Here is a 22,858-nt window from a genome sequence, read left to right as displayed (position 1 = left end):
GCTAGCTTGACTCCAGTGGTGTGGAGTGCCTGGGACCCACGTCTGGGCATCCCCAGCGCACTTAGGGCGGAATATGCAAACACAACAGGTGATGGACCGAATGTGGATCAAAGTCACACACTCAACCCAGTCCAAAGATCTGGGCCCAAATCCATCGTTATTTTGCACTCCACACCACCCTGGGTTAGACAATGGCGATATGCAAATCAGCTCTGACCCTGTGCCCCATGGGAACAGTCCAGTCCGAACTACAAAAGCCATGTCCTTCCCAGAACGGAATCAAGCATCCGAGGACCGGACCGGTTTCGAGGTAACACCTCTCATCAGCCCGGCTAGCTTGACTCAAGTGGTGTGGAGTGCCTGGGACCCACGTCTGGGCATCCCAGCGCACTTAGGGCGGAATATGCAAACACAACAGGTGATGGACCGAATGTGGATCAATGTCACACACTCAACCCAGTCCAAAGATCTGGGCCCAAATCCATCGTTATTTTGCACTCCACACCACCCTGGGTTAGACAATGGCGATATGCAAATCAGCTCTGACCCTGTGCCCCATGGGAACAGTCCAGTCCGAACTACAAAAGCCATGTCCTTCCCAGAACGGAATCAAGCATCCGAGGACCGGACCGGTTTCGAGGTAACACCTCTCATCAGCCCGGCTAGCTTGACTCCAGTGGTGTGGAGTGCCTGGGACCCACGTCTGGGCATCCCCAGCGCACTTAGGGCGGAATATGCAAACACAACAGGTGATGGACCGAATGTGGATCAATGTCACACACTCAACCCAGTCCAAAGATCTGGGCCCAAATCCATCGTTATTTTGCACTCCACACCACCCTGGGTTAGACAATGGCGATATGCAAATCAGCTCTGACCCTGTGCCCCATGGGAACAGTCCAGTCCGAACTACAAAAGCCATGTCCTTCCCAGAACGGAATCAAGCATCCGAGGACCGGACCGGTTTCGAGGTAACACCTCTCATCAGCCCGGCTAGCTTGACTCCAGTGGTGTGGAGTGCCTGGGACCCACGTCTGGGCATCCCCAGCGCACTTAGGGCGGAATATGCAAACACAACAGGTGATGGACCGAATGTGGATCAATGTCACACACTCAACACAGTCCAAAGATCTGGGCCCAAATCCATCGTTATTTTGCACTCCACACCACCCTGGGTTAGACAATGGCGATATGCAAATCAGCTCTGACCCTGTGCCCCATGGGAACAGTCCAGTCCGAACTACAAAAGCCATGTGACCCTTCCCAGAACGGAATCAAGCATCCGAGGACCGGACCGGTTTCGAGGTAACACCTCTCATCAGCCCGGCTAGCTTGACTCCAGTGGTGTGGAGTGCCTGGGACCCACGTCTGGGCATCCCCAGCGCACTTAGGGCGGAATATGCAAACACAACAGGTGATGGACCGAATGTGGATCAATGTCACACACTCAACCCAGTCCAAAGATCTGGGCCCAAATCCATCGTTATTTTGCACTCCACACCACCCTGGGTTAGACAATGGCGATATGCAAATCAGCTCTGACCCTGTGCCCCATGGGAACAGTCCAGTCCGAACTACAAAAGCCATGTCCTTCCCAGAACGGAATCAAGCATCCGAGGACCGGACCGGTTTCGAGGTAACACCTCTCATCAGCCCGGCTAGCTTGACTCCAGTGGTGTGGAGTGCCTGGGACCCACGTCTGGGCATCCCCAGCGCACTTAGGGCGGAATATGCAAACACAACAAGTGATGGACCGAATGTGGATCAATGTCACACACTCAACCCAGTCCAAAGATCTGGACCCCAAATCCATCGTTATTTTGCACTCCACACCACCCTGGGTTAGACCATGGCGATATGCAAATCAGCTCTGACCCTGTTGCCCCATGGGAACAGTCCAGTCCGAACTACAAAAGCCATGTCCTTCCCAGAACGGAATCAAGCATCCGAGGACTGGACTGGTTTCGAGTTAACACCTCTCATCAGCCCGTCTAGCTTGACTCCAGTGGTGTGGAGTGCCTGGGACCCACGTCTGGGCATCCCCAGCGCACTTAGGACGGAATATGCAAACACAACAGGTGATGGACCGAATGTGGATCAATGTCACACAGTCAACCCAGTCCAAAGATCTGGGCCCAAATCCATCGTTATTTTGCACTCCACACCACCCTGGGTTAGACAATGGCGATATGCAAATCAGCTCTGACCCTGTGCCCCATGGGAACAGTCCAGTCCGAACTACAAAAGCCATGTCCTTCCCAGAACGGAATCAAGCATCCGAGGACCGGACCGGTTTCGAGGTAACACCTCTCATCAGCCCGGCTAGCTTGACTCCAGTGGTGTGGAGTGCCTGGGACCCACGTCTGGGCATCCCCAGCGCACTTAGGGCGGAATATGCAAACACAACAGGTGATGGACCGAATGTGGATCAATGTCACACACTCAACCCAGTCCAAAGATCTGGGCCCAAATCCATCGTTATTTTGCACTCCACACCCCCCTGGGTTAGACAATGGGGATATGCAAATCAGCTCTGACCCTGTGCCCCATGGGAACAGTCCAGTCCGAACTACAAAAGCCATGTCCTTCCCAGAACGGAATCAAGCATCCGAGGACCGGACCGGTTTCGAGGTAACACCTCTCATCAGCTCGGCTAGCTTGACTCCAGTGGTGTGGAGTGCCTGGGACCCACGTCTGGGCATCCCCAGCGCACTTAGGGCGGAATATGCAAACACAACAGGTGATGGACCGAATGTGGATCAATGTCACACACTCAACCCAGTCCAAAGATCTGGGCCCAAATCCATCGTTATTTTGCACTCCACACCACCCTGGGTTAGACAATGGCGATATGCAAATCAGCTCTGACCCTGTGCCCCATGGGAACAGTCCAGTCCGAACTACAAAAGCCATGTCCTTCCCAGAACGGAATCAAGCATCCGAGGACCGGACCGGTTTCGAGGTAACACCTCTCATCAGCCCGGCTAGCTTGACTCCAGTGGTGTGGAGTGCCTGGGACCCACGTCTGGGCATCCCCAGCGCACTTAGGGCGGAATATGCAAACACAACAGGTGATGGACCGAATGTGGATCAATGTCACACACTCAACCCAGTCCAAAGATCTGGGCCCAAATCCATCATTATTTTGCACTCCACACCACCCTGGGTTAGACAATGGCGATATGCAAATCAGCTCTGACCCTGTGCCCCATGGGAACAGTCCAGTCCGAACTACAAAAGCCATGTCCTTCCCAGAACGGAATCAAGCATCCGAGGACCAGACCGGTTTCGAGGTAACACCTCTCATCAGCCCGCTAGCTTGACTCCAGTGGTGTGGAGTGCCTGGGACCCACGTCTGGGCATTCCCAGCACACTTAGGGCGGAATATGCAAACACAACAGGTGATGGACCGAATGTGGATCAATGTCACACACTCAACCCAGTCCAAAGATCTGGGCCCAAATCCATCGTTATTTTGCACTCCACACCACCCTGGGTTAGACAATGGCGATATGCAAATCAGCTCTGACCCTGTGCCCCATGGGAACAGTCCAGTCCGAACTACAAAAGCCATGTCCTTCCCAGAACGGAATCAAGCATCCGAGGACCGGACCGGTTTCGAGGTAACACCTCTCATCAGCCCGGCTAGCTTGACTCCAGTGGTGTGGAGTGCCTGGGACCCACGTCTGGGCATCCCCAGCGCACTTAGGGCGGAATATGCAAACACAACAGGTGATGGACCGAATGTGGATCAATGTCACACACTCAACCCAGTCCAAAGATCTGGGCCCAAATCCATCGTTATTTTGCACTCCACACCATCCTGGGTTAGACAATGGCGATATGCAAATCAGCTCTGACCCTGTGCCCCATGGGAACAGTCCAGTCCGAACTACAAAAGCAATGTCCTTCCCAGAACGGAATCAAGCATCCGAGGACCGGACCGGTTTCGAGGTAACACCTCTCATCAGCCCGGCTAGCTTGACTCCAGTGGTGTGGAGTGCCTGGGACCCACGTCTGGGCATCCCCAGCGCACTTAGGGCGGAATATGCAAACACAACAGGTGATGGACCGAATGTGGATCAATGTCACACACTCAACCCAGTCCAAAGATCTGGGCCCAAATCCATCGTTATTTTGCACTCCACAACACCCTGGGCTAGACAATGGCGATATGCCTGGAGTCAAGCTAGCCGGGCTGATGAGAGGTGTTACCTCGAAACCGGTCCGGTCCTCGGATGCTTGATTCCGTTCTGGGAAGGACATGGCTTTTGTAGTTCGGACTGGACTGTTCCCATGGGGCAACAGGGTCAGAGCTGATTTGCATATCGCCATTGTCTAACCCAGGGTGGTGTGGCGTGCAAAAAAACGATGGATTTGGGCCCAGATCCTTGGACTGGGGTGAATGTGTGACATTGATTCACATTCTGTCCATCACTTGTTTTGTTTGCAATTGCCGCCATAAGTGCACTGGGGATGCTCAAACGTGGGTCCCAGGCACTCCACACCACTGGAGTCAAGCTAGCCGGGCTGATGAGAGGTGTTACCTCGAAACCGGTCCGGTCCTCGGATGCTTGATTCCGTTCTGGGAAGGACATGGCTTTTGTAGTTCGGACTGGACTGTTCCCATGGGCCAACAGGGTCAGAGCTGATTTGCATATCGCCATTGTCTAACCCAGGGTGGTGTGGAGTGCAAAAAAACAATGGATTTGGGCCCAGATCTTTGGACTGGGGTGAATGTGTGACATTGATCCACATTCTGTCCATCACTTGTTTTGTTTGTATTTACAAGAAGGAGACATGACTCAGAGCAATTATTTAAATCAATTATAGGACAGCTTGGAGGCAAATAAGACTCACACAGTGCCTATGATTTTATAGCGGCTGTCTTTTGGTTACTTCACAAATCACTGGGGACACATTTTTTTAACATTCCCTTCAGATTCTTCTCATGGGCCTTCTGCAGGACAACCAAGTGGGGCAGGTTGATGAATGGACCCCACTTGCGATGCAATTGTTTTCACTAGTATGTGATGCTTTGCTTGCTGGTCATCGTATGATTTGTTCAATATGACCAGTGTTTGACATGGAGTTTCAGACACTTTTGCTCCTTCTATTGCTTCCCATTTCAGTTTCTGTAATGTCACCCAAAATACAGCACAAGTCAGTAGTAGCAATCCAACCTCATGAAGGAAAAGCTCTAATTTTCAGTTTGCTGTACATTCTTACTTAGGGACAATGATTGCTTTATCATAATATTTGACAACAAGGGTATGTAAGTCCCTCATTTCAAGTTCCTCAGATTTAAGGGCAGGAGATACCACTGAGATGAAATCTCATATTCTAGCTGGCATTCCCAAGAGTAAATCGGGTAATTACTGCTTCTTTCCCTCAAAACAAGGAATAACACTTGGACCTGGAGGTACTGGGTCTTAATCTTTTCATAACAGGCCCATATTTGCGCCCATTTACTTTAAGCAGGGCCTTTAAGTAGGGAAATGAGACTGGAGAGAACATTAGCTGCTTTCCACGTACAGTGCTAGCGAGTGTGCAGGACAAGGCACAGCAGTTGGCCATACATCCATGCCGTCTGCTCTGAATTCTAGGCCCAGTGAAATATTGAGTCTGGAGTTTGCAAACCTGATAATTCAAGACCCAGAGATGCTGGCAAATTTAGAATGCCGATGAGTTTGTATACGGCCCCTGTACACTTGTTATCAGGGCCACTAGTTTGAGATAAGAGGGAAAGAAAACACATTGCTTCCGGTTAATGATCGTGCTCTCCTTAATCAGTTTTACATATAGCATGTTTACATTTTTTGTGGCTGACTTTCTTCTGCCAATTCCCGGATGTCTGCATGTTAACAGAGAGCTGGCACACTATTCAAGGGAATTCTCCATTGTAGATCTATGGTCAAAACCTTGCATAACCTCAGAGGCGTCTCCCACCAGCGATATTTGATTCCATTTGACATGGGATAACCCTTCATGTAGACATCGTTCATGACCGCTTGTTACAGTAAATTTCCCTTAAAAACACTGAATACAACAAACATCACTTTTAAAGACCGTCCATGAACTATTTAGTTGTGTTTTTTAATCGAAGCCTGTAGAAGGATACGGCTGTGTGCGTGGGAACACCAGCAGAAACACCCATGGAATGGCCTTTTCACGCAAAGTGCTGCGTGTAATGGGCCCCTATTTACAAAAACAGGAAAAGCCACGCAGGGTGGCTTTAAAAGCCACGCAGTGTGGCTTTTCCTGCCCTTGTCAAGATGGGGCAGCAAAATGTCCCGATGGGGCGTCAGAAAAAGTGACACACTGGTGGCACAAGGGACTTGTAAATATGTGCCTTGGTTTTTCCTACTAGTCTAGCATTTTGAACTGAAATGAGAAATTAGCAAAAGAATTTGCACTATATAGTCCTAATTAGAGACCCATTTTTGTTTACTGCCATAGTTTCAGTCAGCCATATCCATGCCTAACGAATGTTGCCCCAAACATGGCTTGCTCCCAACATTCAATGAGTTGTGGGCAGTGGGAGGAAAGAGGGAAGGATGGAGAACATAGAATCTTATTCAATTGAGATTCTCTCTGCTATGATTGTTGTGTTGTTCATTTTCTTCTCTCTTTTTCTCTATAAACAAATGTTCGAGGAATGTTCTAGAAAATATTCCTTCACATGCAGAGGAACTAGATGTTCGAATACAATTATTTTTTATTCAAGGTCAATGGGAGATGCCGTTTGATGTGGAAGATACCAAAGAAGAGGACTTTCACGTGGATGAGAAGACCGTTGTGAAGGTGCCCATGATGAGCCGTTTGGGAATGTACAGCACCGTCGACGATCGCGATATTGGCTGTACTGTGGTGAATATGCCATACAAAGGAAATGCAACTGCTTTACTGATTCTCCCCGATGAGGGAAAAATGAAGCAAGTACAGGATTCATTCTCAAGAGCAACACTCACGAACTGGGGCGAATCCTTGAGAAGCAGGTAATGCCTTCTTCATTATTGTAAGATTCATCAACCATGACCTCAGCCAAATTGTGCCAGAAAGAGGAGCTATATTTAGCTGGGTGAACTGAAAGTCTGAGAACTTGTTTCGCTTTAAAACTCACTAGAAGTTAGTGTTGTTTTTAAACCTTTTAGAATTTAGGTTGAATTGTTTTTGTTTTAAAGTGCACTGGATTTCTAATGCAGTGGTTAAAACCAGGGATAGCATGTTAAGATGAGATTTGAAGGTAATGAGTACTGCGCATGACAGGATTTTAAAGCATTTGCTTAGGGCATCTAAATGTAGTTGTTACTTCCGACAGAGTGAATGAAGAGGTAAATGCAGTGATTTAGTCACTGGTATGAACGTCTTTATGAGGAGATTGAATATAAACTGAGTGAATGTTACTGTTGATCCACTTGAGCCGAATTGATGTATCCAATCTAGTGGAATGATTGATATCCAGTGTTAGCGGCTAGATGGTCTGATGATTGGGTACATCATGTTTGCTAGCTCTGCAGGGTGTGTGCACGGGGAGGTTCCTGCCTTGCAAAGGTTAAATAGTAGGGAACAGGACCTGAGGGAACCATAGGAACTGAACAGATAAAGACTGGGATTAGATTTTTAGTTAATGTTATGTTAAACTGTTAAGGTTGCGTACACCAAAGATTTACCAGGTGCTAGACTGATGGGTATCCGCAGTGATTAAAGTAGTTAGCTATGAAAGGCTGGTGAGAAGAGTCATGATTTAAGTGCATGTCTGAAGGTCAATAGATCAGATCCAGCTTTAAGAGAAGGCAGCCGTTTACCTTCATAAATTTGGGACATAAGCCAAAAAATGCCATCCTCAAAATCTGGTCAAACGATAGTTGGGGACAACTAAAGGCTTTCTGAGAAGAACAGTAATGATTGGCCAGGGATGTATCTTTTCAAGCAGCAAATAACAGTGGTTTACTATGCAATGGTTTGTGAAGTGTAGAACTACTTTGCATTCTTTGCAATAACGGGTGAGCAGATGTCCATCTAGGAGCTTTTAAAATTAGACTAGCCACTACGTGTTGAACTATTTGCAGCATGTTCAAAGGTTTGGAAGTTAAGTTAGGATGTAATGAATTTGCATAGTCCAAAGGAGAGCCAACAATCGGTTAAAATGCTGATTTTGTTCCTTCATCAGTAATATAAGTAAGTCACTTTCCCAAAGTTCTGAGGTGGAAAAAACAAAGGAAAGCGACAGAGGAACCTGGTTAGGTAAAGACAAGAATTTATCAATCTTTACTCCAAAGCTGTTGACTTCTGGGGATGGTAAAGGAGGACTTTCTATGTTGTTGGACTACTAAGCATCAAGCTAGGTATTAGAGAGACAGAGAGAAAAAAACTCTGTTTATTTAGACCATAGTCATAAAACACAATGGGAACCCAGACTAATGGTGACAATATAAATTATTTAACAAATAAGTTACCAATATAACACTTTGCAAAAATGGCATCAACATATAGTCATAATTCAGTATAAACATTTAACATTTTTATATAGTTTCACCTAAAGTTTTTATATCAATGGGAAAAGGAAGACTGAAACAAATTATAATCAATGCCCCTCCTTCAGTTTCTCCCTTACTAAGCATTTTATGGCTTTGATGTATTTCCCGAGAGCAATTGCAATATCAAGATATAGTATCTCCGTAAGTAGGAGGACCATTTGGGCGCGGTCTCATCTCATATTTTAAAAATATGGGGCATAAAAACTGTTTCTGTAAGGCTAAAACCGAGATGCAATCAAGCAATATGTGTAAAATATAATTTCTATTTCCTAACCCATGTTTACAAATTCCATGAGTCTGTATCATTGATCCTTTTATTTTTTCTTCCATCAGCCAAGGATTAATACCAACTCGTACTCTTAGGATTTCATGCCTTAGCCCTTGATTAGGCAGGTTATCCAGGTACGGATACCAGTCTTCATTTACCCATGAATTCCTTATACATTGAACTGATTTTTTCACACTCATCACTGCTGTGATAGTCTCACCTTAAGGCGCGCGCCTATTGTCTGGAGTTTCCTTTTTACATCCTTCGCCCATTTTAGGCTACTAAATTGAATCTCCTCTCTGCGCCATTGTGAGACTTTCTGCACACCATCGGGGTGATGGTGTTTCCAAAACCTTAGCAAGGACCTTTGAATCTGAATGCTCCATTGCTATTGTCCCTAACTCCATTCTAATAGCCTGAATCATTGTGGAACTCGGTAATGACAGTAACATTATTAAGATCTTCCCTTCTTCTGTGTCCCACCCGCATTTGCCACTCAGGTAAAGAACTTCTGCCCCATACAGTACTTGCGGGGGGGGTCATTGCTTCATATTCCTTTAACATGGGTCCATGCGGCATGTCTCCACATTCTTTGTAAAAAAATAAGAGTGCATCCAGTTAAACATACTGTCTCCCTGGTTTGCCACTGATTTAAAGCTTATTAAGATATTGTGGTCAACCTTATCAAAAGCAGCAGAAAGTTCTAAGAAGAGAACCTGACGGAAGAGTCTCAATCAGGGTGAAACTGGTCTTGGGCTGCTTGTATTCTAGTTCAGGGAGGGCCTGACCTGGCTGTTTGGGCTAGACAGTTACTATTGGAGAAATTTTAAGGCTGATTTGTATATGACAGGCCCAAACTGATGTGGCAAGGTGAGCAAAATAACGGTGGACTATGATTCAGAACAGAATAATTACCAATGGCTGAGATGAATGCAAGCATTCCATCGATCACTTTCCTGTAAACTTTAGTGCTCCTTTCAGTTGGTTGTATGACAGAATATCATGTATAAAAATATAGAGAGACTCAAATATTGGGTCAAACATTTCATTGACTAGAATATCGATTTCCTATACTAACAAAAATGTTTTGTCAAATATATCATTGAGGGGAATATCATAAAAAACAAGATAAGTATATCCACTATAAAGTAATTTATTTAGATGAGTATTGTAGGTAAATGTAATATAATGTAAAATAAATAACTTTAAACAATTGTTTCTCTCTCTTTATATATAAAAATATGTGCGCATATATATGCGCTTTAAAAATATAACACAGCAACTCTAATTTAAATAATAACAAAACACATAATACTTTATATTAAATATAAAAAATACCCATAAAAAGTATATATAAATATCTAAAAAGGCATCAGCAAGGCAATTTGGCTGAAATGTGTTGCTGAGCTGTGCTGACTTTCTGGTAATAGTACAGTTATGAAATGGTCCTAGACTTCTATTCATAATTATATGTATATAATCAATCAAAGAAAATATTTTATATATAATTCATAGGACTTAATTCTAAAATAAAGAAAAACACATGTAAAAATCCAAATGCATTCCAAAGCTAAAAGAAAGAAATGGTACCCATAAATAATTCAGAGAAACAACTTTGCATAGAGATATATTAATTCTCAATTTATTATACAATAATATACACGTATTCATTAAAACAAAGAATTTCAGGAAAATCTAAAGGATGCTGCCAGGTGCAGTAGAAAGTGCAAAAGTGGTGCTCAAGTGATAGGAAAAGGAAAAACTGAGTTCTAAAGAAAAAGACAATAATTCCTGGAAAAACAGGTACAAATCCCTTCGTAGGAGCCTGACCCACGTATTTAATCAAAATGATCAAATGCGTTATCTAAAGGAAGGGGAAGGGGAGAATGGGTTAAGGCTTCATAATGGGGGGTGGGGAATTTGTTGACGTTTTGACCCTTGCGCATTGGTGGGAGGATCAACACCTCAGCTACGGGTCTTCCTCAGGACAAGGAATGGGAGGGAACCTGGGGGAAACCAAATAGAGCATCAAACGCATGTGAACATTAATTTAAAATTCTATAGGGCGTCACCCATTGAATGCGTTAGGGTACCTTACCTATACATTTAGCAGTAGACACAGCACCCCAATCAAGGAGGTTGGCCACCTGAAGGATAAAAGGAAACACATAAGGATACAGAGCCCAACTAGTAAATAAGGGCAAAAAACTAAATGTTCTAAAATCATGATATATCATGAAAGAACCAAAAATGAGGGGCAACTCACCAATAAATGGTGTGCTCCAACCTTCAATATGATGAAAAAACGATCACTGTCCTTTAATGACGAAAGAAATGTAAGGGGTATTGAATCCAAAATTCTGAAAAAACACAAGACACAGGTTATGTACTCCAAACGGCAAAACATGCAGCATTACAAACATGATGAAACTCCTAATGCCTCACTCACCCGTTCAATACTCGGTGAATAAAACCCAAACAAGGTTGAGGGTCATCGGAAACAGAGCCCGGTATTTGGTAAATTCCAAAAAACACAGCGCCAGTCTATGAGTCCTGGCTTCGTTCTGAAAAGATAATTAAATAAAATGAGTCCAAATTTAGTCTTTTGTTCCCACGAGTGTTGGTTAGCAAAACATCGAAGCGCTGGACAACGCAACTCCCGCAGTCGATAAAATACTGCTCACCTTGTTTTGCTATAGTTATTTCATCCAATTTTAACTCCCGTTCGAAAAAACAAGCACACCGCGAGTCTGCCGGCTTCTTAATCACACAGCTGCCTCACGCATAAGCGTTCAAAGGAGGCTAGCACGTTTGACTTGGTAACGTAAAAGCCCTCCGTTTCAAAAAAGAAGTCCCTTTACTTAGAGCCAGGATATTCGGCACACCTACCCTGAGTGAAAAAAGGAGTCCGAAAAAGAAAAACAAAGCACAATTCTGGTAATAAACACAGTGGATTTGAAGTCATAAGTGTGCATTTGATACTACTGATTCCTGGTGGTACTGTGGGATTCGATTTTTCAGTCTGGTGCCGTGCCCGATAAAACACGACGCAAAAACCACAGTTGATGGACAGAATGCAGAACAATGTCATACATTCACCCCAGTACAGAGATCTGGGCCCAAATCCATCGTTTTTTTGCACTCCACACCACCCCAGTTCAGACATGGCCATATGCAAATCAGTCTGACCCTGTGCCTCATGGGAACAGTCTAGCCCGAACTGCCAAGCCATGCCTTCCCTGGATCGGAAACAAGCTTCCGAGGACCGGTTTCTGGCATTCCAGCCGTCTTGAGCCCGGCTTGCTTGAATCCAGTGGTGTGGAGTGCATGGGACTCACGTCTGAGCATACCCATCCCACTCGGGGTGACAAATGCAAAAACCACAATTGATGGACAGAATGCAGAACAATGTCATACATTCACCCCGGTACAGAGATCTGGGCCTAAATCCATCGTTTTTTTGCACTCCACACCACCCCACTTCCGACATGGCCATATGCAAATCAGTCTGACCCTGTGCCTCATGGGAACAGTCCAGCCCGAACTGGCAAGACATGCCTTCCCTGGACCGGAAACAAGCTACCGAGGACCGGTTTCTGGCATTCCAGCCGTCTTCAGCCCGGCTTGCTTGAACCCAGTGGTGTGGAGTGCATGGGACTCACGTCTGAGCATACCCATCCCTCTCGTTGTGACAAATGCAAAAAACCACAGTTGATAGACAGAATGCAGAACAATGTCATACATTCACCCCAGTACAGAGATCTGGGCCCAAATCCATCGTTTTTTTGCACTCCACACCACCCCAGTTCAGACAGGGCCATATGCAAATCAGTCTGACCCTGTGCCTCATGGGAACAGTCCAGCCTGAACTGCCAAGCCATGCCTTCCCTGGACCGGAAACAAGCTAACGAGGATCGGTTTCTGGCATTCCAGCCGTCTTCAGCCCGGCTTGCTTAAATCCAGTGGTGTGGAGTGCATGGGACTCACGTCTGAGCATACCCATCCCACTCGGGGTGACAAATGCAAAAACCACAGTTGATGGACAGAATGCAGAACAATGTCATACATTCACCCCAGTACAGAGATCTGGGCCAAATCCATCGTTTTTTTTTTGTTGTGTCGGGGATGTCGTGTTTTTTAAAACACGACATCCCCGTTGGGCAGTGTGGCTTAAGCGGAAAGGATTTAACGTATAGGTATATACATATATTACTTAGTGGTGGTCGCTACTGGGTAGTTCTAGTTAGGTCAGCTGTTCCACATGAAACTATTTTTGGTTTTGCTAAAAACTATGGCACCATTTGACGAATCTCCACAAAACTTTCCAAAAAGGTGATACTTTTCAACTAGATTGTGCAGAGAAGTGATTTGTCAAGCGGGGCTCGGTAAAAAAAAGGGGGGGGGCAAAAAGCAAAATGCCCATGCATTTTCAATAGAAATCCTTAGACAGGGCTACAGCTGAACAGAATTACACCAAATTCGGCAGGAAGCTAGATCCAGGTCCACAGATTTTACTTTTTGGGATTTGGTGTAAATCCGTTCAGTAGTATTTGTGAAATTAAGGTTAAAGTATAATATAGATATCTGCATGGTTGAGTCCGCAAGAATGTAGCAAGAGGTTTGCAAGAGCGCTAATTAAAAAATGGAGCCCTGTGATTGGTTGGGAGGCCCATTCTTCCCGTGAGCCTCCTCGCAACCGCGGGAGAAAGAGCCTCCCATTAGTCCTACAGGAGCGAGTGCTCTGATTGGATGACTGTTGGTGGTTTAGAAATTAAATGGCCAACATTAGTGTTTATTGTGAAAAATTGTTGGTGTTGTGGGAATGAAGCATAAAAGCTATATAAGGGGCAGGACAAAGGTATCCTCCCCCCCAAGTTATTGAGAGGTGGTCTGTAAGACTTAAATACTGGGCGGGAAACAAATATAAATTCTATTTAAATTCATTTTGTTGTCTCACGGGTCTCTCACAGGATTTTGAAAAGTAAAAAGGAGTAGATGATCTCTGAAACCACTTAACTATTCACATCTATCACTGTAGGAAGCAGTCTTCCTTATGATGGTATTTGTTTATCAGAGCCTACTATTCACGTCTATCAATTTGGGAAAAAATCTGAATGGAGAGGGCACTCTCTCCTCAATCCCTACAATGTATGCTATTCACCTTGGAAACAGGTGTCAATAGTGAGGACAGTTAATGCTTACATGATAATATGCATAATAGTCACCTTAGGAAAAGGTATCAGAGTAGAGGCCTGTCTGTCCACACACCCTACTATACACATCTGTCATGTGAGAGAGAGGTCACATTGGAGAGGCCAGTCCTTCCCTACAACCAACTTTGGGTATCTGTCATGCAAAAGAGAGGTCTAAGCAGAGAGGCTAGTACCTCCACATACCTTACTATGCACACCTGTCATCTGAGAGAAAGGTTTCATTGGTGAGGCCAGTCCCTCCAGCAACCTACTAGGCATATCCTCCAAGAGAGGGGTCTCAGTGGAAAGGCTAGTTCCTCCCCACACCCTACTATGGATACCCATAATCTGAGACAGAGGTCTCTTCTGAGAAATTAGTACCTCACCACCCCCTAGTAAGTATTTCCAGGATCACTGACAAAAAATCTACATAAAAAATGTGGAGCAATAAAAATATCGACACACAAATATCGGCCATTTCCTCCCCAGACCCTACTTCATACAGCCATCATCCAAGCGAGATATCTCTGTGGAGAAGGTCAGTCACTCCCCATATGGTATCGAGTCTCAGCAAGGCCTAAATGTGCCGCTTTAAAACCCTCAAACCATAGAATTGAAGTTGGCACGGAAACTGGAATAGAAAAGATAAATTTATTAAGACCACATGAGGTCTTAATAATGTGTCAATATCTTCCAACCCCAAGAAGTAAATAGTGTCCATATCCAGCTCGATAATGTCCATGTACCAGTTTCTGGTTAGATTTCTGCAGCAATTTTATGCAGTTTAGAAATGGCATCATATACTGAGGGCAAATGGTCAGGGATAAAAACACAACAACTACTTCCGATGATGCGACATGCACCACCTCGATCAGCTAACATTACATCTAAAACCATTCGATTCTGGTTAGCGACAATTCTTGCAATTTGGAGCTCCTCTGTGATATTTCCTAGTGCCATAGCTGTCTTATTGGCAACAGTTTCTACAACACGAGTTAATCGCCTTATCTTCCGACTGGTTAATGCAGCACCGACAAAGAAGAACAAGCCTAGATTAAAATCAACATATTGTTGTAAGGTAGTGTCAGTCTGGTCAACTTCATCCATACTTATTGTCCTCTTGACTCTATTTACAGAAATATCATTATACAATATAATATTCTTGTGATATAATGCAGGTGCCAAAAATGCAGGGGCTAACAGAAAAGATATGTAGCACACTCCTGACCAACCCATTGGAAGCTGATAATAACCTTTATTTCCGCAAACAAAATACGTATTGTGAGAAGCCGTAAAAGTACTATTTTTCGCAACTTTGATTGTCAATACGATAGTGCATTCACTACTCCCACTAGAACTGTCCCCACACTACTAATACATAAGTCTGCTTTTGCTCTGGTAACGGAAATTACAAAAAGTTCATCAGTATTGATTGTACTTGTTCTGGTGAAGACATATGGTGTCGAAACATTGTCTGGTTGGTAATCTTCCCGTTTCCATTTAGTTCCTTTGGCTTGAGGGTATCAATGCTTATCTTTATAGCAAACTTTAATAAGACGAACGTTAATCCCGCCTACCGAAGTTTTTCTTGATGCAAACAAAAGCACATACCAAGCTTGACAAGAACCATTGTGAGAGAAGGGAAGAGGAATAAAAGGTGTTCCTCCCTTTTTCTGGTGTGCATGCATCATCCCACACACTCAACAATTGATAGTATTCGTAGCATTGTGCGTATGATGTAACATCAAGATAAAAGTGTTATTCAAATAAGATTATCGATGTTTTTGTTCATGATAGGGAAGAGTAAAATGAAAATGTTTAATTGGAGCTGGAGTAGTGGCAAGCAAAAGTTGTCGAACAGGGGCCACCTTCTCCACAAACCAAGCTGCTATTGCTATAACCACCATAGCAACAACAAACCCTACAGCACAAATGAATTTTCTGTTACTCATTTCAGCAACAGTAATAAGCAAACTTTTCTACAAAACGTATTTAAGTGACCGTTGGAGCTCCTATCCCTTGGGCAGCCGTTGATTTCTTCACCGCAGGTCAAGACTGGTGTCACTACACTAAGCAGGGCTGATTCCCCCCCCCCCCACTTGCCATATCGGCATTCCGTTTTACTACCCAGGGCGGTAGCTAAATTAGTCTTCTTTGACAAAACAGATTCTTTTCTTGGTCTCAGTTGATATCGTGATGTTCCAGGAATTGTGTGGTCCAGAAAGACCTCCTCAGATTTGTCAGGTGTGATGGCTGGGCTCTTCTCCTTATCTAAAATATCTCGTTGGTCAGTCAGTATAGCAGGTTCCACCAAGGCGGGTGACACTCTTCGACAATGGGTGCCGTGTATTCACCTTTTTCGGTTCGTCACCTGAACTGCTGTCCCCGTGGCCAAGAGCACTTGTTCTGGACCTCATCACCTCGGCTCCAAACTGTTCGGCCTCTCAAAGACTCGGACCATAATCTGGTCCCTAGGCCGAAGATCATGAGCCTCACCTGTAGATCTGTCAGGAAGAGCTTCTCGGACCTGTTGATGAATGGAAAGTAAACTGTCTGTTAATTGTGCCAAATAGTCATTCATCAAGACACAAGGTACATCATGTATAGGACATGGGATAGGAACTCTCCAAATATTCATTGCCTTCCAAATACCACCTCGTAAGGTGTGAGCCCAGATCGTGAATGTGGCACCGATCTTATGGATAACAATGCCAGAGGTAAGGCATTCGGCCACTTCAAAGACGTGGAAGCCACAATTTTTGCTAATTTAAGCTTCAGAGTAGCATTATACCTTTCCACTAATCCTGCTGATTGTGGATGAAAGATTGGATGAAATTTCTGTTTGACCCCTAATCCTTTCAGGACATACTCAACAACTTGCCCAATAAAATGGGGTCCGTTGTCACTCCACAAAAGTTTACAAACACTGAATATCGGGAAGTACTCCTTTAAAAGCACCTTAGCTGTAGTTAGCGCTGTATTATCCTTCGTAGGGTACGCCTCCTTCCATTTACTAAAGGCACAAACCACCACTAGAACATACTTCAGATTGTTGCAGTGTTCAAGTTGGATGTAATCCATCTACAAAACTTCAAAATGTGCAGTCGGTGTAGCAAACCCTCCTATAGAAGTTTGTGTCCCTTTACCAGGATTATATTGTAAACAGATCAAACAAGACTGTACTACTCTCTTAGCAGTGCTGGCAATCTCAGGATGCTCCCAAACTTGTGTAAGCAATTTTGTTATTGCTAGAGCTCCAACATGTGCCAGCCCATGTGCCATTTGAACCATAGGTTGTAAATAGGCTGCAGGTAATTTCCACTTATCCATGTCTTTGCAACGCCAGCAGCCCTCATCGTCCAATACTCCTTCTTTGGACCATTGCTCAAGTTCTGCTTTCGAGGCAGATCTCTGTACATCTAGTACTCCCTCTATAGCAACATGCCATCGCTCAGCTTGAGATTTTACTACGTACATGGAAGTGGTGCTTTGTTGCATCAGTCTCACGAACTACGCGATCAGCAAAAGCATTACCCTGTCCTATTTTAGCATTTACTTTCTTGTGTGCACTACACTTCACAATCGCTATCTTCTTTGAGTATGTTAGCGCAGTTAAAAGGTTATGTACCAATTCTTCATGCATTAACTGCATCCTGTGTGATGTTAGAAAACCTCTTTCCTACCAGAGCAGGCCAAAATCATGGGCCACTCCGAAAGCATAACGGCTGTCCATGTAGATGTTCACACATAAGTCAGTGCTAAGCTCACACGATCATGTCAATGCTATTAGTTCAGATGCTTGAGCCGACTTCTGTGGTATGCGGGCTGCCTCCACTACTGTCTCAAGTGCTGTGATTGCATATGCGACTGAGGTCGTGCCATCTGGTAACTTCAAACAGGACCCATCAACCCACAGTTCCCCATCTACACGTGAAAGGGGCGTGTCTTGCAAGTCAATCCGACTCTTTGTCTGTTCCTCAGTAAGGAAGATACAATCATGAGGCTCCTTTGATTGGGACTAAGCCGCAGGGTATGGCAACAAAGTGGCTGGATTTAATGTGGCACACCTCTTCAAAGTAATATGAGGCACTAGTAATGTCAATTCATATCCTGTCAAGCGGGCACTGGTTAAGTGTTGTGTCCTAGTCTGATTCAAAAGAGCATCTACTGCATGAGGTACGAATACTAACAGTTTATGTGACAAAACTATCTCTTCACTTTGATGTATAGACACAGCTGTTGCAGCAACTGCACGAAAGCACCCAGGCAATCCTCGAGCAACAGGATCAAGGACCGCTGAAAAGTATGCACAGGGAGGCCGTGTGTCTGTACCAAAACTGACAATGCACACCCATCTTTCTCATGCACATAGAGTCTAAAAGCCTTTGTGTAAGCTGGAGTACCTAACACTGGTGCAGAATAAAGAGCTTGACGTAACTGTTGAAAAGCATTTTCACATTCATCTGTCCATGGGAGGGGCATGGGAGTGTCTTTAGTCAAAAGTGCTAAGAAGGGTTTGACGATGTGTGAAAATCCTAATATCCACTGCCTACAGAATGAATTCAAACCAATAAAAGCACAACAATCTTTCTGAGTGGAAAGTACTGGTGTGTCTAAAAAGGCTTGAATACGATCTGGTGTCAGTGCACGAACCTCCTTAGACAGAAGGTGTCCTAAGTAGGTCACCTTCGGTCTACAATTTTGCAATTTCCTCCATGACACTTTATGATGGTGCGTAGCAAGAAAAGAAAGCAAAGACAAAGTACTTTCTTCACACAATTCAGGCGAATCCTCTGCCAACAGGATGTCATCGACATATTGTATGAGAGCCACTCCTTTCGGTAAATCAAAAGAATCAAGCTGTCTTTTCAATGCTTGACTGTAAATACTTGGACTCTCTGTATAGCCTTGAGGAATTCTGCAAAATCTATACAATCGATTATTCAAAGTGAAACCGAACAAGTATCGGCTATCAGGATGAATAGGGATCGAAAAGAAAGCATTCTTCAAGTCTATCACAGAGAATGTGGTCGCTGTGGGGGGAACCAAAGTAAGTAGTGTCGTAATATCAGAAACCACAGGATATTTTGGTACCACAATCTTATTCACTTCCCGTGACTCAATAATAAATCTATAAATCCTAGTATCAGTATCTTTTTTCGAAATAGCAAGAATCAGACTATTGCAAACATTGTAAGGGACTTCCTCCACAACCCCAACTTCAATCAAATCACGAACAATGTATATGAGTGCTTCTTCACCCTCTGGTGAAATTTTATACTGGGGCAAACGTGGTAATAAAGCACCCTCCTTGACACTAATGGGCACTGGTGGAATAATCCTCTGCCCTACATCAGTGTCCGAAGTAGCCCACAAAACACTCGGGAGTGAAGCTAATGCAGTATCCTCTTTAAGAAGACAAGATCTTTCGAGCACAGGGTAATTCTCATTCAAAATAACAGGCACTCCTTCAGGAGCACAGCGTATTGTAGCTCTGAAATACTTAAGCATATAAAGACCCACAATATTGTCTGGCGAGTTCGATGAAAGCAAAAACGGCCATGGAGTAGTAAACTTGTCAACATGGAATGCAAGTGGTTGTGACAATGGGCTAAGGGAGGGCGTTCCATCGAACCCTATCGATGTAATGGTTGAGCCAGACAGGGGAGCCCTTGGAACCAACTGTTTAGACAAGGCGCTACGAGTAGATCCTGTATCAACCAGGAACCGATCAGTAGAACCAAAAACATGTTCTGTAATATAGGGACCCCTCTGATCTACTGGAACTTCAACCGATTCCTTACCCCATCCTAGGCAATCCTATGCATAAGCAGAATCATGAAAATCAGATGGCACGCAATCAGATATTTGATATTGGTTTCGCCTATCAAAAGTGTTAAACTCATTCTGTCTTCGTTCAGTAGAATCAAACCTAGCACAATCATTTGTGCTCCCTCTAGACCCTGATTATCCTGAACTATTTCTCATTTGCCCTCGGCCACGTTGAGTTTGCTGGGAACGTAATGCCGGACAATCAGAAAGCCAGTGTCCAAACTGTTTGCAATATGCACACTGGTCAAGTGACAGATTACAACGATTGAAAGACGAACCATAGGATCCACGTCTACCTCTATCATTGCCTCTAGAAGGCAGACCATAAGCTTGAGCCATCATAACTTTCCTTTTCAATTCCTTAGTCTTTTTATCCTCATTACCCTTTGCTTCCAGCTCCTGGCGTTCGTAATACTGAGCCATAGTTAAAAGAGAACCCGGAGAAGTGGTAGTCCACGAACTCTCACTAGCTTTTAAGCGGCTGGCTATTTCTGGCAGCAAGTTGGCAACATATTTATCAACAAACAGATGTCTGCCTGTATCATCCGTTAATGACTGGCCACTGAAATTATGAAATGCTTCCTCAAAACGCGTAAAGAAATCTGACACTGACTCATCTACCTTTTGTTTGCACAATGCTAATATAGTCCAATCTATCTTTTAGAGGGAATAATCCTTTTTAATTTAACTAATATAGCTGCTGGAAGATCTAGAATTAGCCGACATGGTTTCTGTGCGGGTTCCCTTTCTGAATCAGCGAATTCTATATCTTTCCATAATGCCCCAAAAGTCACATTATCCTCAACTTTACGAATAGTTCTCCACATATCAGAGGGTAAGATCAATCCTAAAAACAAATCAATATCAGGCAGTGTCATAGTACAAGAGCTAATAGCACCCTCAACTTCCTCATAAAAAGCTGCTGGATTTTTTCGCGGATCAGGCAATGCAGTCTTAAGAGCCATAACATCCGCTCTATTCCAAGGAGTATAAACCCAATTATAAATAAAATAACCCTTTGAACCAGCAGAGGATATATCATCATCTGTTCCCTCGTCTTTAGGAGGAATATACAAGAGGGTGCGGTCTCCCGCATAGGTTTCGCATGAACTATCATAGTCTTATCTGATCGAAGATAGAGACTTCACCCGTGCCGGTCTGAGACGTATGCGCAGCTGCGTCCGCTGCCTTTTTCTCCAGCCGCAGTCGAGCTGCCTCAGCACGTATTTTAACCAAACGCCTGATTGACTCAGCTACCTGGGGAAAGAGAAAAAGACCATCACGCATGTTCTTACAATCCTGCTCCACATCAACAGACTCGAATTCTCCTGAATATTTCCTATACCGTTCAATAACTTCTCCATCAAATACTGCTCCTTCTCTGACCAATCTTTCATATCCTTTAAGAGGTCAGGGGCAGAAGCAGTATTAAGAGCGGCTTTACAAGCAGCAGATCTAAGGTCAGCTGAGCGCGCAGCAGGAATCATAGAACAAGTGTCTCGCGCTTTATCCCGATCTTCAGGAGATTTCTCATCGGGCTTATCAGGAGCAGAAGGGAAAATATACAGAGGTGGAGAACGATCTAATAACAAGAAATCGTCACGTTGCTTATTAAGGATAGGATAAAGGGGTTGCCTAACAGCGTACTGGCCAGTTACCTGTAAATTGCACTCCCTTTCCTCTCTTTCTTTTAATTCTTTTGTTTCCTTGTGTTTTAACTCTAAGGCTTTCGCGTGAATGGTTTTATGCTGTTCTTTTTCAATTAAGGCTTGCTCACGCTTCATTTGTTCACATACCGCTTTCTCCCACATTCGTACACAATCAAACATATCCTGTCTAGACTTTCACTGAAACATTCACTGCTCCACATACTGAATCTTTCGTAAATCAAATGACCCATGCATATGCTAACGCAACTCTGGATCCTTTTTAGTGTATTTATTTCGTAACATACTGTTCATTATGGAAGAAAGACCATACCTAATATACATATCCCTATTAGGCATCCCTTCTGGGGGAGCTGGTTGAGCTTCGTCGAGTTTCAAACTGGTACCAGTACAAAAGCAACACATCCTACGAAGTGCGAGGAAAACAGGCATGCCAAAAATAATGCAAATTATGCAATATTATAAACAAAGTAGCGCTTAAAGTATCTACGTACGTTGCACCGTTCAAACAAATATTAAGTAGAGAAAAATCTCCTCATTACCTGCCTATATAAATTGCAATTTATATATGGTTTTTTTCACACAAAAAAAAATCAAATGTTAGCTAACACGTACAAAGAGCCAAAGTAAGTGTTGCTAAACTACCTTACCAATCCAAGGCATTTCATTTACAGCAAGGGCTGTATTAAACAACTCTTACCAATCCTGTTAGTGTCCAGATCCCAACTGTCAAGTTCTCAAAATCGACCAAATGGTCTCTGCATGGCGAATCAACAGAAGAGATCTCAGTCGAGGACCGGCACCACTTGGGTGGTCAGATCAGAAAGAAAGGAAAAATGCCGTAGATGCCAAGACTCGGGTCTCCTCCGGCAGTGATCACGTCAGAAGCGAGTTTTCAATCCTTCGTTTCGACCAATCCTTCAGGCGACTGAGTCGCCGATGAGCCCCACGTGGGGGGCCAATTTGTGGTATTGAGTCTCAGCAAGGCCTAATTGTGCCGCTTTAAAACCCTCAAACCATAGAATTGAAGTTGGCACGGAAACTGGAATAGAAAAGATACATTTATAAAGACCTCATGAGGTGAAGCTACAGTCACACAGTACCCTTAGGCAATGCATGAAGTAGCACACCAAATGGAAGGCACATGGTCCTTTTATACCCTCACAGGGGCTCAAAGGAAGGCAGTACACATACTGAAATGAGTTTTATGTACATATAGGGACATTTTGAGAGCACACATTCAACAAGTGGAAGGAGCCAACAATTGTCCAGTTGGGGTAAACACATTCTTGACAGTGATGGATCAGAAACAAATGTGGCTCAACTGAACATGCGTATAATTGGCAGAAGCTAAATATA

The 22,858-nt window shown here is 44.2% G+C and overlaps 1 protein-coding gene across 1 annotated transcript in view; it reads left to right on the top strand.

Annotated features, from left to right (window-relative positions):
• The window catches only part of LOC147690131 (alpha-1-antitrypsin-like), a 113,312-nt gene that overhangs the window by 31,913 nt on the left and 58,541 nt on the right, over positions 1–22,858 (top strand). The window contains exon 3 of the mRNA XM_086937732.1: positions 6,728–6,998. Coding sequence (XP_086793858.1) covers positions 6,728–6,998 — 271 coding nt within the window. The remainder of the gene's footprint in view (positions 1–6,727; positions 6,999–22,858) is intronic.

This window comes from Lissotriton vulgaris, chromosome 9, assembly GCF_964263255.1.
Source record: "Lissotriton vulgaris chromosome 9, aLisVul1.2, whole genome shotgun sequence".
Taxonomy (NCBI): Eukaryota; Metazoa; Chordata; class Amphibia; order Caudata; family Salamandridae; genus Lissotriton; species Lissotriton vulgaris.
This window is presented reverse-complemented; position numbering and strand designations above follow the sequence as displayed.